The sequence below is a fragment of the Ovis aries genome, chromosome 1, assembly GCF_016772045.2.
Source record: "Ovis aries strain OAR_USU_Benz2616 breed Rambouillet chromosome 1, ARS-UI_Ramb_v3.0, whole genome shotgun sequence".
NCBI lineage: Eukaryota > Metazoa > Chordata > Mammalia > Artiodactyla > Bovidae > Ovis > Ovis aries.
This window is the reverse complement of record NC_056054.1, coordinates 267,602,420-267,619,031: the sequence shown is the minus strand read 5'-3', so window position 1 is coordinate 267,619,031 and position 16,612 is coordinate 267,602,420. Positions and strand designations below refer to the sequence as shown.

The window sequence follows — 16,612 nt, the reverse complement described above, 5'->3', positions numbered from 1 at the left end:
TGTGTCTCTGTTCCTACCCTACAAATAGGGTTCATCACTGCCATTTTTTCTGGACCCCATATATACGCGTTATTAATACAACGCCTCTGACTTTCTTCACTCTGTGTAACAGGCTCTAGCTTCATCCACCTCACGAGAACTGATCAGATTCGTTCTAGGCCAGTGACTTCAAAGAAAAGAAAGAAGTCGATCAGTATGAGAGGAACCAGGGCAAGGACTGTCAGGAGAAGAGTAAGGATAAGAAGGTAGACTCGAGTCCCCAAATGCCTCATTCTGTCCTCCACTGTGATGGTTTCAAAGGCATTAAAGACGAGGGAAAAGTTAACCGCTGCAAGTGAAAAGCCCCAGCATTCTGCCCCCTCAGCAAGTGAGGGAGCAGAAGCGGGCACTGTTTAATGAGGAGTAATCATTTCTTTATGTGACGACGCACACAGAGCTTAGCAGCTGGCCTTTCCCTCAGGAACTCTGCTCTTTCTGTATTTACTCCCAGCACCCTGAATGCGTGGCTGTAAAGACCCCTGGGAGGCAGTGTTGTTTGCTGTCACCTTTGTCCACCAAGAAGGTGCGACACAAAGAGAAAACTAACGTTTGATCCTAAGACGGAAATATAAAGCTCTCCCGTGGTGGGACAGTGGTCAGTTTTTTTAATTTTCTTACACAGTTGATCTAAGAATAGAAAGGATTTTATTTTTTCCTCCTTTTCGTCTGCAAACAGTATGATGCTTTTGAAAACCAAGATGTCTATGAATTCTGGAGTCAAATTTACAAAATCCTTTTTACCTAAACCTTCTGAAGTCAGATTTTTGTCTCTTCTCTATCCCAGGAAGGCCTCTTTTAATGGCAGTCTATAAAATACTTGCTCAACATTCTGCTCTTTAAAAGTTGCAAACTTGAGGTCTTAACAACAACAACAAAAATTATAAGACATCTCTGTTAGTCTGGGATGACAGAACCAGCTCTGCACTGCCGGGTTTGTGAAGCAGTGATCAGGCCTTGCTGCCAGTTTCTCAGCCAGACTTTCTTATCAATTATCCCTGGGACAGAGATCACCTGTACAGAAAACATTAAACAGCCATGGAATAGTCTTGTCCAAGGTGCCAAAAAAAGACCCAAACCCTTGCATTCTTTTCTGCTTACTGAGAATAGAGACAGGTGATGACCTGATGATGACTGTAATTATTGGTAAACCTGGGCAGTCAGTGTGTACAGCAGGTCAACAGTTTGAATATTAACACTTCCACCTGGAAAGCATAACCAGCTCCTCTCATCGTTGTGTGTGTGTGCTCAGTTACTCAGTCGTGTTCGACTCTTCATGACCCTGTGGACTGTAGCCCGCCAGGCTGCTCTGTCCGTGGGATTCTCCAGGCAAGAATACTGGAGTGGGTTGCCCTGCCCTCCTCCAGAGGATCTTCCTCACCCAGAGATGGAACCCATGTCTCCTGCATCTCCAGCACTGGCAGGCAGATTCTTTACTACTGAGCCACCTGGGCTGGTGAGGTTACATAAAACCTTTGAAGGAATAATTAGCAGAAGAAAATCTTCAAGAGTTAAACATAAATTATGTATCAGTATCATTTGGGGGGGGGGCAGTATCATCACAAAAGCAAATACTTGGGACTTAAGGACGCTTACTAAACACTGGTAAGTAGGCCACAAACATGTCTAAGAGTTCAACAAAGATAGCTGTTTGGTTTTTTTTTTTTTACTAAATGCGTTCGTTTTTCAAATCCTGCCCCCTTCCATGCATCACTGACCTCCCCGATTCTCTGCAGATACGAGGCAGATCCAGCCGTCCCCACCGTGGTCCTACGATCAGTCCTACCAGTACCTGGGATCCATCGCCTCTCCCTCTGTCCACCCAGCCACACCCATCTCGCCTGGGCGGGCCAGCGGCATGACAACCCTCTCAGCCGAGCTTTCCAGTCGACTTTCAAGTAAGATGCTTAAAATATACTCTTTGAAGTCTGGCTGCTGTGGAAGTTTCTGGAGGCCAGACAAGATGCATGAAGGCAGGGGAGGGGGCAGTCATTTTTAACTGGACACAATGCAATTAAACACAACGCTGTCTGTCTCTTAAGTCTCACACCCATGCACTGATTTTCCTTGACATTCGGAGGCAGAGATTATGGATATGGAGGTAGAAGCAGCTTGGAAAAAGTGGATTCCTTGGGCCTTTTGGGGTGCTCACCTTTATCTGGCAAGCAAGGGTGGGAGCTGAATGATCAGTAATAGAAAAGGCCCAAGTAATCAGCTTCTTGAGTTCAGATGGGATGCTCCATGTTGCGGTGGCGAGCTCGCACAGGTCACGTGAATGGCGTGCTGGGGCACATGTGCAAAGGGATGCAGACCTACCCCAGTGGGACACTTCCAACTAAGAGCTGCTCACACCAGGCCAGAGGAACAGCCTGGAGAGCTCAGGTGTCCTGGCTGGCATAATTGTTGTTAATACGAGCTCATTAAATATTAGTCATTTAACCTATGGGACCTTTGGGCTTGGCACTCACCTTTGCTCGTGGGCAGGGAAACTGGAGTTACAGAGAAAAATTCCTTTGTTGAAAGCAAAAAGAAGCAACTCCCTGTTTGGGGCTTTGAAATTGGAGCTGGACCAAACTGTGAAAACACTTCAGAGAACTTCAGCTTTAGGAGGCCTGCGAACACACTCCTTGTGTGTTGGGGGGAGGGCGGCTGTTCTTGCTTTTCAATTCTTGGGATCAGATTATATCAGATTAAGGGGGCGGGCAAAGGGGCAAAGGCGTCACATCTGTCATTTTCAAGTACTGTGGGATGTTGTGTTCTGCGGACAACTGTGATTACCTGAGGTTTCCACCAAATGCTTTAGCTTCTTCTCAGAGCTTCACAGAATACCTCTCCAGGTCTCAACAGCAGCACTGCTGACCCTTGGGGCCGGATAATTCTTCTCCGTTGTGGGGGGCAGTGCTGTGTGACGTTGGGCCTTCATCAGTGTCTCTGGCCTCCAGATGCCAGCAGTACCCCCCGCCCCAGTCGTGACAACCAAAACTGACCAGATCCTGCCAGATGTCCCGAGGGCCGACACCGTCCCCCAGTTGAGAACTGTCTTCACTTGTTCTTGGGCGTGATAGTGAAATAGGGAAGCCAACTTACTTGCCCAGTTTCCACATTATTTTCGGCCACTGGTGCCAAGAATTTCATGGCACCTGCTGGGCCCAGGAGTTAAGGGACTGGGGTAGGAATCATGAAGTCCGCTCAGCTTGTTACTACAGCAGCTCTGTTCCTTTGGGACTGGCGGTCTTTTATTGTTTCTTCTTCTTGGTGGCACTGTTCTGCCTGCTGGCTATGGCCTACATCTGAAGCAATGACTCTTTTCCTTGGACGTGTCCCTGCTGTAGGTCCTGTCCCTTGGAACGTATATCACAAGTCTTCTGACTTGGTCAGCACCCAGGATCTCCAGCACCTTATCCCTTGGGGCCAGCTGCTCTGCTGACCAGTTCAGAGGGGAGGGTGACTTCTTTTTTTTTTTTTTTAATAGGAATGAGTTAACATGTGCCCTCCCCTGTCCCGTCTCACAGTTATACTTCTGAATAGCCTGGACTTCAATTAGCCAGGGAGTCGTGGAAGGGCGTTTTTACAGCCCCAGGGTGTGAAGGAGATAAAAGCCAGGTCCCATTTCGGCACTCAAGCCTAACCCTGCTGCTGTCTTGGAGGGTGGACCCAGGAGAATTCCAGGGGCGCTTTCACCAGTGGCAGCAGAGAACAGCATGGGAGGCTGCTCTTCAAGTTGGCAGATCTCCCTTTGAGAAATGGAGCCCGGAGTCCAGGCCTGAAGAGTGTCATCTTCCACCTGGAGGCAGGAGGGGGTTGGGATACTTAGAAGAGGCTACTTTTGCTTTTTTTTTTTAATGCCTAATCAAGTGAAGTTTTATTTTTTTCTTTTTCTGTTTATTCTTACTTTTGTCACTTCATTTTTTTAATTGAAGGGTAATTGCTTTACCAAACTTTGTGGTTTTTCTGTCATACATCAAGAATCAGTCATAGGTCTACCCATCAATGCTTTGAGAGCCTGTCATAGTTCGCAGCCCACTTTCCTTGAACCCTGCCCCCAGCTAGCTTGGAGCGCCCCAGCCTCACCTGAGCTTCCTTCTGCAGGAGGGACCTGCACTCTGTATCTTTCTTTGCTTTGCAGACAGACTCCACAACTTGTCTGCAAAGAGTTGTCATCTGGAGGTTTTTTTCTTTTCTTTTTAAATAATGTTTAGCTGCCAACCTGGGCGACAGACAGCAAGCATTAATCTGAGTCATGCGAAAGATCCTTTTAAGGCAGCCATTATCTGCTCAGGCTGTTTAATCCTTTGGGGGCAGTGGGAGGGGCCCGGCATAGGGCAGCTTTCATCCACGTCAAGCTGCAGAAGGAAGACTTTTAGCTGTCATGGCAAATATTTAGCCCCATCGGTGGGGCAACATTTCCAACTAAAATACCTATACCGCCTAATCCCTAGATATCCTTCTCTTTTAAAAGCTCCCTGTGATACTCAGGGGCCCCCACTTCTGCCCACACTGCTCTTGAATAAGGGAGCACCAGGCCAGCTGAAAGGACAAATGAGTTAAGGCCAGGGGCACAGTGAACTGTCCATGACTGGTGGGGCTTGCTTGGGTAGGGGGTGTCAGGCTGGACATAAAAATGAGAACAAGTATTTGAATAGGTCATTTGAATCTGAGCCTAACTCATAGGCCGAAGTTGTTTCATCATCACAGTGTGTGTTGTAAAGGATAAACTGGCACGTTGGATGGTCTTTCATAGTCTGACACTGGTACTCTGTGGGCAGAAGAATCGCAAGCAGCATCTAAGATCTTTCAGACATTCTGCCCACAAGTGAAAGAACTGTTTTCCCCTGACAGCTGAGACCGTAACATCATTCCATTACTTATGTCCGTGACAAATCACGGGCTCACTCGGGATTCCGGTAACTTGCAGCCATCACCAGGTTACCACATAGTAGTTGGAACAGACTGGCAGAGCATGTCCAGACACCGTCGTGAAACAGGGTGACCTTTCATTCATTTTCCAGTGGATTCACCTTTTTGTCTCAGGGCAAATGAAGCAAGAGGAATCATGGGTGGAGTCATTTATTTGTGTCCGGAGTATTGCATCATATGACAACAAATTGATTGTGTTTGCCTAATGCTTCTCCCTGACTATAGAAATCTAACTGGAAAAATGGAGTAAAGCTTCCTGTTAACTCTCAAGCATGTCACGGCTCTCTGTGCGAACACAAACAAGTGACACAGGGCTTGCTCACAGATGGCCCCAGCGGGCAGGGACAAACCCTGTGGAATGGGGTGCGGCCTGGCTTCAGGACGAGCGAGAGAGTGTCCGTGGAAGGGCGGCCCTAGAGCCGCTGTCAGTTTACAGCTTTGTCCCTGCCCACATGTCTGACTCGCTTTGAAAAGATTAACAGGACTGTTTGTTTGAAAGTCAGACTCCTGGTTTCCTCATTAGTGGAGAGATTTGCTGCAGACTTTGGTTGTTTCTATAAACTTTAATTACCTCTCTGATGAGGAGTACATCCCCTTATCACAGGCACCCCAAAGTTAGAGAGTGCATTAAGAGGAAGGGGGGAGGGGGAAGAGAGAGAAAACGAGAACACTAGCTCTCCCTGCTGGAATAATAGGCTTGAAATATGAGGAAGTTGATCAACAGCCGAAGCTGTCCAAAAACAGATTAATCCACCCCGGTAGCTTTCCTTTCAGAGCAAGCTTTTGGCTCTGTCAGGTTTCTCTGTGGGCCTAAACACAAAGGGACCCAGGCCACATGCCATCTTGAGCCTGGAGTTATTTTGTATGTTGATTTGAGAACTTACAAATTTTAAACATTCAGTTCTTGCTTCTCTGCTTTGTTGCTGCCTTTTGGGTTTGCTGACATAAAGACTACAGTCCTGGCCTGGTCATTTAATGAATAATTCTGAGGAACAGAAACTCCCCGAGGACACCATCCTACATCGACAGTAGGAATGTTGTCTCATCGGAAGAGCACTTTTGCCCCCCCCCACCCTGCCCCCCAGCCTCACCCCTACCCCCAGGGCATTTGGAAGGTCAGGACCTTGTTGGTTGTCCCAGTGGGGGGAGTGAGGGCACTACTGACATCTGGTGGGCACAGGCCAAGGATACTGCCAAACATGCTACCACGCACAGAACAGGCCTGCACAGGACAGGCCCACATCACCCCATAGAGCTGGCCCCCAATGTCAACAGTGCCACTGCTGGGAAACTGATCTATAGGATACAGGAAACCTGTCCTGGCACCCAAACCACCACCCCCCGCCCCCAAAAAAAGTTCCCAAGGGCAGCCTGTGATTAAGAGAAAGGCAGAAGGATGCAATGAAAGACTGCCAAAGCCTGTCTGTGAAAGGGTAAATGCCTAATCCTAACAAAATGAGTTTTATAGACCAAGCTTTGCCATTGCTGGTAAAACTTCAGCATGTATCAAAATGGAGTAGGTAAGTCAAGGCCCTGTGGCCATTCCTGTTAACAATCAAGTGATGCATATTAGAGAAAAGCATGTGAAATCGAGGCTGTACTGTTTCTAAAAATGTAGAACTAGTCTGAAGGTAGATGTGGAAGAGAAACAGATTGGTGGTTCATGGACATCCACTCCCAGCCACTACTATGGCATGCATTAGCTTCAATAATAGGAAACTACCTATTTTTAACTATTGCAGGCCTATAGAAATGGCAAATTTCTAGGATTCAACCTAAATATTATGTATAACATATTAAAATGTTATTACATGACAGTATCATATTATGTATACGCACATGCTAAGTCTCTTCAGTCGTGTCTGACTCCTTGTGACCCTACAGACTGTAGCCCTGCCAGGCTCCTCTGTCCATGGGATTCCCCAGGCAAGAATACTGGAGTGGATTGCCATGCCGTTCCTCAGGGGATCTTCCCAACCCAGGGATCGCACCCATGTCTCTTACATCTCCTGCATTGGCAGGCGGGTTCTTTACCACTAGCACCACCTGGGAAGCTCTCTTTGGGGGATATATATATTTATATATATTCTATTAATATTAATCTATTAATGCATCTATTATATTAATAGTTCTTCTAGTGTTATACTGTTTTGTCATGAAGTGAAGTGAAGTGAAGTGAAATGAAGTGAAGTCACTCAGTCGTGTCCGACTCTTTGCGACCCCATGGACTGTAGCCTACCAGGCTCCTGCGTCCATGGGATTCTCCAGGCAAGAGTGCTGGAGTGGGTTGCCATTTCCTTCTCCAGGAGATCTTCCCAACCCAGGGATCGAACCCGGGTCACCGGCATTGCAGGCAGATCTGAGCCACCAGGGAAGCCACTGTTTTGTCATATATTGTTATAATAAGACATTAATACTGACATATTAATATGTTGATTATATAGAGAGGTGACAAACTTTTTTCTGCAAAGGGCCAGATACTAAATACTGCAGACTTTCTGAGTCCTACAGTCTGGCCCTCCAGTCTCTGCCATGACCACTCTGAAGTGGTGACTTAAAAAGTAGTCATAGTTAATACTTAAAAGAACAAGCGAGAGTCCTTTCAATAAAACTTTATTTATGAACACTGAAATTTAAATTTCATATCATTTTCAAGTCAGGAAAAAGTCTTTTGATTTCCACCCCCCACCCCCAACCATTTAGAAAAGTAAAACACATCCTTAAGACTGTGGGCATACAAAAACTGGTAGCAGGTGAATCTGGCAGGTGGGTGTGCAACCTCAGAGTTACAGCAATATTTGTTTATATGAAATCAGTTATATCTGATATGTTTATATTAAGCAAGTATGACTACATATTACATTATATTACAACCTTATTACATTGCATGAGATCATATATTACCTTGGAGAAGGTAACGGCAGCCCACTCCGGTGTTCTTGCCTGAAGAATTCCATGGTCAGAGGAGCCTGGAGGGCTGCAGTCCATGGGGTTGCAAAGAGTCGGACACGACTGAGCGACTCACTCACTCACTCATATATGGCCATCTTCATCATACCTGCTCCCTGGACGGCAGCAGCTTTGTGGGAAATTCTCCTGGGCACTGCTCCCTGGATGGCAGCAGCTTTGTGGGAAATTCTCCTGGGCACTGCTCCCTGGATGGCAGCAGCTTTGTGGGAAATTCTCCTGGGCGCCGGTTGGGAGAGGGAAAGGGCGTGGCCTCCCTGAACCCTAATCTCACGATATTTCTCACCCACCACACAGCTGCGCCCGACCTGACGGCCTTCGGCGACCCGCGCCAGTTCCCTGCGCTGCCCTCCATCTCCGACCCCCGCATGCACTACCCTGGAGCTTTCACCTACTCCCCAACTCCCGTCACGTCGGGCATCGGCATCGGCATGTCGGCCATGAGCTCGGCCACGCGCTACCACACGTACCTGCCCCCGCCCTACCCCGGCTCGTCGCAGGCACAGGGCGGCCCGTTCCAGGCCAGCTCGCCATCCTACCACCTATACTACGGCGCGTCGGCCGGCTCCTACCAGTTCTCCATGGTGGGCGGCGAGCGCTCGCCACCACGCATCCTGCCGCCCTGCACCAACGCGTCCACCGGCTCGGCGCTGCTCAATCCCAGCCTCCCGAACCAGAGCGACGTAGTGGAGGCTGAGGGCAGCCACAGCAACTCCCCCACCAACATGGCGCCCGCCGCGCGCCTCGAGGAGGCCGTGTGGCGGCCCTACTGAGTGAGGCTGCGCACGCGCGCTCCGTGCGGCCGGACGTCGTCCCGGAGGCGCCCGTCGGTGCCCAGCGTCGCGTGGTGGAGAAGCCCGCGCCGGCCCCGCGGGGGATGCTCGCCACCTGCCAACTGCCTGTGGTCGCCATCTCTCGCTTCTGAAGTCCGCGCAGTTCGCCGCCGCTGTGGGCCCGTCTCAGATTTTTTTCTTCTAACCTGACGCAACTTGAGGGTGTCCGGTTCACCGCCCTGTGGGCACTTCGTTAAGGCAAACAGGAAGATTCCCGGAGGGAAACTGTGAATGCTTCTGATTTAGCAATGCTGTGAATAAAAGAAAGATTTTATAACTTTGACTTCACTTTTTAACCAAGTCGTTTATTCCAAAGAGTATGGAACTTGGGGTTTTTTTGGGGAGTGGGGGGGAAGGGCGGGGCGGGCAGAGATGCAACTCATTCTGTTTGGCATCTAATTCATATTTTTAATTTTCTTTTCCAGCACCTTATAAATTGCAAAATGTGTATTTGCATTTGGGGTGGTTTTTTTATTTTTATATATATATAAATTTGAGCTTTGCTTCTTTCTTGCTTTGACGAAAGAAATATGATTCCTTTTTCTGTAAGTTTTATTTAACTTTTCTTTTGGACTTTTGGTGTAGTTGTTTTTTTAAGAAACAGCTGCAGCTTTGGGTCATTTTCAACTACTGTATTCCCACAAGGAATCCCTAGATATTTATGTATCTTGATGTTTAGACACTTACTTAATGTGTTGATACTTTTTTATTATTTAAATGTGCTTATATTAAGAAAAATATCAAGTACTACATTTTTTGTTTTTGATAGTAGCCAGAGTTAATTGTATCACATTGAAGAAGGTTGGAAAAAAAAAAAAAGATGGGTAATGTGATCACTTGGTTATCTAAATATTGTTTACATTAAACTCCCTTTAATGTTAATTCAACGAGTCAGTAGCTAATGCAGCCATGTTTTTATTAGGCTTTTTAGATACTGAGGGTCACTCCAAAGATCTGAAGTATGGAATTTTCTGCTAAGCTCAACAAAGGGTCTCATACCTGACTCCCTCCCTTCAAATCTGGTTCCAGAGGGTTGGGGTAGATGCCAATGATTGCACCTCTGGAGAGGATTTATTTTCTGCCTAGGGGGTTTGCTCACTCCATGGCCTCTTAATAATGTTAGACATGCTTTGTAACAGAATGATTGCAAAGTAAGCTGTGTGGAGGAATGGTATCCACATGGACACCGAATGAATGAATTTAGGGGTTCCTTAATTGCTCCATTCTGGGGTAGGAAGCAGATCATCTGAACCCAGAGTTCAGATGTTTGTTTAGCTCCAAGGAGATATTCCTCTTGATACTATACCTGTTGGTTGATGCAGAAGAAAGCTTGTGGCTGTCCCCCAAGGCTGGGAGTGGAAGGGACCGGATGCCTTTGACAGCCGAGGTGTCCAGGTCAGTTTTCATAGGGTGGGCCCAGAAGCAGGCCCGAACAAGCCCAATTCCCTCCACCTGCCTCAGTGAAGTCGTGTGGGGAGGGTGTCATCCCACCCGTGCAGGACCCATCCCATGCTGCTCCTTCCCCACCCAGCTTTGTATTGCTCTCACCAACCGAGACCCTACCCTGTAGGGTGTGTGCACTTTTGCTGGTGCATCAGCGTGACAGGAAAAGATTCATGTCACTGCCCATGGCTACAATTCAAACATATCCAATGTCACTGTAAATTTTATGGCACTATTTTTATTGGAGGATTTGGTCACAAGGCAGTTGTTGTACAACTCATAAATACTAACTGCTGATTTTAACATATGTGTGCTCAAAATGATCTGGTGGTTATTTAATGTACCTCTTAAATTAGTTGAAATGATTTCAGGTCAACTCTGAAGAGTATTTGAAAGCAGGACTTCAGAACAGTGTTTGATTTTTTATTTTATAAATTTAAGGATTCAAATTAGAAAGATCTTTGGCTGCAGGCAGCAAAACAGCTGGTCTTATTTAAAACAACTTGTTTTTGAGTTTTCTTATATATATATATGTATGTATTGATTATTTGTTTTACACAAATGCAGTAGCACTTTGGTAAGAATTAAAGAGTAAAGCAGTTTGTGTTGTCAGATCGTTCTTATCTAGAAAAGAGCTAAAGCAGATCTTAGAGAAACTCAGAATATTCTATTTATTTTCATTTTAGACATAATTCTCCCTCCATAAATCATTTTCATGTTTTATTCTGTATACATTTATTGCAGCAAAATTACCCTCAAATGTCAATAGATTTCAATTTTTTTTATATATCTGAAAAGGACCATTAGCCCATTCACCCCCAAATTGAACTTGTGTTCTTTTCAGCACATTGCCTTATCTGACCTGACAAAATATTGATTAAAAAATGAAGGAAAAGTATATTTTTCAGTTTAGTTCTGGTACCTGAAGATATTCCAACTCAAAATCAGCGTAATGCCCTACAAGGGAAATCATACAAATCTCTCACATTGAATCTTCACTTTCAAAGCCATGTGTGAGGAGAGCTTGTCACTTTGTTGTAAACCCACAGGTTTAGCCATTCAGAGATTCACAGACCATTACCAGCATATATAGTATTTAATCTCTCCAGAAAGAAAAAGTTAAACCTTAGTTGTTTCAGAGATAAACCTCATACTTAAAGCATTCCCCCCCTCCCCGCCCCCTGAGGAATTCCATTCTAATGCCTTCAGGTAAATTAAGGTGGTCCTTTCATCAAGTAGACCCTTAACTTAAGCCAATAAAGTAATAACTGGATGTATCTGGGAGCATTGGTCCAGAAGAAGATTAAATAAGCCATCTCTACTGCTTGTAAATGCCCTTATTTATAAGTTCAACATAGACACATATTTCTGTTCTTTTTGTTTTTCTAACTCTCTAAAAATACTTACATTTTTCTTCCTTTCTGCCCCCACTAAACATCTCCGTCTTTCTCTCTCCTCTTACCTCCTCTGTTCTCCAACTTTATGTAAGGAAACAGCACTCACACCCATCCTGACACCAAACACAGGACTGGAGGAGCTGCACTTTCCCTCCCTTTACATAAAAGCATAGTGAGTCAGCCTTTCTCCTGTGTATGGGTTTCTTCCAGCAGAACGGAGACCTTGCCAACATTTTGGATCTACTTGCTTTCTGAGTGCAGCAATAGAAGCCTTCCTGGGCAAATTACAATCAGTGAGTTAAGAGACAGACTTTCTGCTGCCTAGGGTTTCTGTGCAGATAAACAGAAACGCTCTGATTAGAAAGGAAATGAATGGTTTCACTCGAATGTCCTGCAATTTAGGATTGCCGATTTCTCTCTTGAAATACCTGTTTCCTTGGGACATTCCGTCCTGGTAATTTCTGTTTTTTGATGTTTTTTGTTTTCTGGGGTATGACATGTTTGGAGTCTTTTATACATGAAAACTCGGTTTAACAATGATATCAGAAAATATTTTTCACATCTGAACAAAATGCTTTTTTGTTTACCTGCAGCATACAATCTTTTGGGATTTTTTTTTTTTTTTTTTTTGGTCTATTTCTTTCTTTGGGGTTTTCTGCTCCCTTTAGCCAGATCAGTATTGACGCTGATCATTTGGCTTTTTTTTTTCCCCTTCCGGAAGAGTTGCATCAACAAAGTTAATTGTATTTATGTATGTAAATAGATTTTAAGCTTTCATTATAAAATATTGTTAATACCTGTAATAATTTTTTTCCAATTTTTTGTGTTTCTAAGGACATTTTCTTATGTTTGCTAAATACTGTAGACAAAAAAATGCTTCTTTCTTTATTTTAGACTTAAAAACAAGCTACTTTTTATTCACTTTTGTAAAGAGCTAATAGCATGGTTCCAATTTTTTTTAAGAAGTTCATTTTCTGTTATGAGTAAATGAATGTGCAAAAAAAAAAAAAACTTGGTTATTTGTGATATTCTGGATGTATAAAAATCAATGGAAAAAAAAATAAACTTCCAAACTGAAATGACAGTATATAACACATCTGTTGAAAACGTCATAATGAGAAATGGTCACTACCTGCCTAGGCCCCACCTTGTGTCTATATGTGTAGCAGTTTCTGGATCCATTCACAAAGCATCCTGGGAATTGTGTGGTTTCTTTCTTCCTGGTACTGACCTGTGAACACTTTCTGCAAGGGAACTGTCAATCTTGAATTTTAAACGAGATGCGTTATGAGCGAACACCCCAGAAGCCCTTCTCCAAGGTGTTTCTAGGTAGCGCAGGAAAGCAGACACCCCATCGTGTGTGATCTACTCACTGCACGAAATCTGAGTGGCCGTCTCCTCTGCCAGGAGCATCCCTTTGCCCAGCCTGTGCAGGGCAGCTGGACTGCCATTGCCTAGGAACCAATGGAACCTTACTTTCTTTGCACCCCAGTTTATTGTGTAAATCCAATATTATAATTGGCAAATGGCAAATAAACCATTTGGCAAGTATGCATACCATATCACATTGGTTTTGTCTTTCTCTGAGAAGAAGAGCGGGGAAGTGAAGGCCCCTTGCAAGTCTGGAAGCCAAGGACTGTACCTCCTCCCAGGGCGTCCTACTCCTGAAAACACCATAGCCTTGGTACAGCCCAGGTTCCCAGGGTTGCTACTTTGGGTACAAAGGAACAAGGAAGCATGCAGAAATGCCTGTTCTAAAAAAGAAAAAAGATACAAGATAAAAGGGTATATGTTCAACCTGAGGCCAGGCACCCTTGCGTGCTAAGTCACATAAGTCGTGTCCCACTGTATGCAACCCTGTGGACTGTAGCCCACCAGGCTCCTCTGTCCATGGAATTCTCCAGGCAAGAATAGAGTGGGTTGTCATGCCCTCCTCCAGGCGATCTTCCCGAGCCAGAAGTCGAACCCGTGTCTCATGTCTCCAGCATTGGCAGGCAGGTTCTTTATCACTAACACCACCTGGGAAGCTTCCTAGGTACCCTTACCTGCTTCCATTTCTGTAAATTACACAAGTCAGCCTGGATGACTGTGATGAAGAGTTGCTTATAAGGATTCCACTTACCACCACCCCTGCACAAAAAGGCATATAAGGATTTCAGTCTCTAGACTGTTCTCCAAGGTGCCCCCTGGCCAAGATTTAGGCCAAAGGTCCTTTACATTTCTCGCCACTGCCACCTTACCATCCTAAGTGAACTGCAAGATGGCCACAAAGAATGTCAGGAACCAAAGCTGCTGCTGCTAAGTCGCTTCAGTCATGCCCGACACTGTGTGACCCCAGAGATGGCAGCCCACCAGGCTTCCCCGTCCCTGGGATTCTCCAGGCAAGAACACTGGAGTCGGTTGCCATTGCCTTCTCCGAGGAACCAAAGCAAGTGGGATCGAAAGAAATGACAGGTGTAGGAGGTAAATGGCTAATGAATAGAGGCAGGAAATTGGTGGAAGAATCAGATTATGTATGTTCAGAAAGGGAGCCTAGAAATAGAGCCACCAGAATCACGTACTCGAGAGTCAGACTGCCTAGGTTTGAGTTCCAGTTCTTTCTCACACAGAACAAGTTAACATGGCCTAGTTTTTCTCACCTGTAAGATAGAGTTAATACTGCTTTATGTTATGTAATTTAAATAAGTTAATATATATCAGACACTTTCAAGAGTGCTTGGGACGTAATACATGTTCAATAAATGTTAAATATATGAAGTGACATCACACATTATTAAACACGTGCGAACGTACTAAGTCGCTTCAGCTGTGTCTGACTTGCATCCCTGTGGACTGTAGTCTACCAGGCTCCTCTATCCATGGTGTTCTCCAGGCAAGAATATTGGACTAGGTTGCCTTTCCCTTCTCCATTATTAAACATGTAAACCATATCAAATGAAACATTTAAATGCCTTCTACTTTGCCCAATCCGTGCCTTGCTATTACTATTCACTGTTTTGTGTTCACTATTCCAGACTTTTTTCTATATCTATAATATATGCCACATAGTTAACTATACCTATGCAGAAAGGCATCAGATGATTAATATCTGATATTATGATATTATCATCTGATATTAGCATCTGATATTAGCATCTGATATCATCTGATATGATATGCATATCACTGCATAGATTTTTCACTTTGGTATACAACATGCATCCTTCCACATCAACCCACTTAGATCTATGTCATTCTTTGTAAAGACTGAACTGCATAACATCTCATGGCTTTACTCAATTTACCTCTTTCTTTATTAATGGACATTTAGATTGTTCCCACCGCCTTGCTATGAGAACAGTTCCCTGTATATATCTTAGGACCTTATGCAAGAATTAATTTTTGTGCATTGAAAAAAACACTGCCAATTCAAAACAGTTTTACATTTTGGCATGTATCTCTAGATACCTCTTTCAGAAGGTATTTTTAGATTTCTAGGGTCAGGGCTCTGTGCTTGGAAATAGAAAACAGAAACTTGCCAGATAGATGTTTGATTCCTGTCTGTAGCAAGTTTTTAATTCAAACCTTAGTGTCTGATGCTCCAAAGTGCTCAAAGCTTCCCAGAGGAGGAGTGTCAGCCTAAAGAAAAAATTACATTTTTCAGGCGCCTAATGCTACTCCAGTATCCTTGCCTGAAGAATTCCATGGACAGAGGAGCCTGGCAGGCTACAGTCCGTGGGGTTGCAAAGAGTCGAACATGACTGAGCAACTACCACTCACTGCAAGCTGGGCTCTGGCTTAACTACTTCATGTATGCTAGCTTATGCAGTTCTGACAATGGCTGCATGGAAGAGATCCTATTGTTGTCCCCATTTTACAGTCAAGGAGACTGAGATCCATGAGGCTAAGCCATTCGCATGGTCCCATGGCTATTGGAGGAGCAGTGATAGGAACCCTATCAATCCAGCTCAGGAGCCCTTGCTCTTTATCAGTCTCCTCTACTGAAGCTCTGAGGAATGCCGGACACTCCCTGATGAAAAAGGAGCTGTCTAGACCTTCAAGGGTGGCCTGTCCCTTCAAATAATGCCTCTGTCTTGCTACCATGGAAAGCAGAAGGGGAAATGTGCCTGTGGGAGAGTTTCTGGGTGAAGGGCGTGGAGCGTGGAGTCAAAAGGACTTCCATGGAGACCGTTCATCTCTGCTCAGTGCTCAAGACAGAGGAGAGGCTTAAGGTGAGAATTTTCTTCTCTGCAGGACTGAGTGTGTCAGTCTTCTGAGGGGGAGTCTCATCCGGAGTCCTCCACACCTTCCTATAAATTGGTACAGGCCCTGTGGAGAATAATATAGAGCCTGCCCTCCCTTTATCTATTTTTTTTTAATTGGAGGATAATTACTTTACAACGTTGCCTTAGTTTCTGCTGTTCAATGAAATGAATTGGCTATATGTACACGTATATCCCTTACCTCTTGAATCTCCCTTCCAGCCCCATCACACCCCTCTAGGTCGTCAGAGAGCATGAGCTGGGCTCCCACTAGTTCTTTTACACAGGGAACCTCTATACTGTTTTCCATAGTGGCTGTACCAATTTACATTCCCACCAACTGTGTAGGACCAAGTTCCTTCTTCTTATATAGATATCTCTCTTCTTGTATATGGATCCACTGTGATCCAGTATGACCTCATCCAGTATGATCCAACTTGACCACATCTCCAAAGACCCAATTTCCAAATAAGATCACATTCACAGGTGATGAGGGTTAGCACTTGAACGTATCTTCTGGGGGAGTAGAGTGCAGCCCACAACAAATGGGGATATGGCTACCGAAGGTGAGGAAGATGGGGCACCCCAAGGATGGAATGCTAGGTGTCAGGGAAGGAGTCACTGTGAAGAGACATGAAGGATGAGAAGGCAATGGGCCGTTTTAGGGACTTTAAGCAAAGAGGACAGGAAGTGCAAAGGCCTTAAGGCAGGACCTTACTGGGGGCATTTGAGATTCATCAAGAAGGCCAGTGGGGCCCAAGTAACAGGAGGCAGCATG

At 45.1% G+C, this 16,612-nt stretch overlaps 1 protein-coding gene across 3 annotated transcripts in view; it reads left to right on the top strand.

Moving 5' to 3' along the window:
• RUNX1 (RUNX family transcription factor 1) overlaps nt 1-12,672 on the top strand; it is a 271,101-nt gene extending 258,429 nt beyond the window's left edge. For all 3 annotated transcript variants that reach the window (XM_042238225.2, XM_027961500.3, XM_060396287.1), the window contains 2 exons: nt 1,773-1,934; nt 8,218-12,672. In XM_042238225.2, the coding sequence (XP_042094159.1) occupies nt 1,773-1,934; nt 8,218-8,693 (638 nt within the window). In that variant the 3' untranslated portion in view covers nt 8,694-12,672. The remainder of the gene's footprint in view (nt 1-1,772; nt 1,935-8,217) is intronic.
• The last annotated feature ends 3,940 nt before the right edge of the window (nt 12,673-16,612 follow it).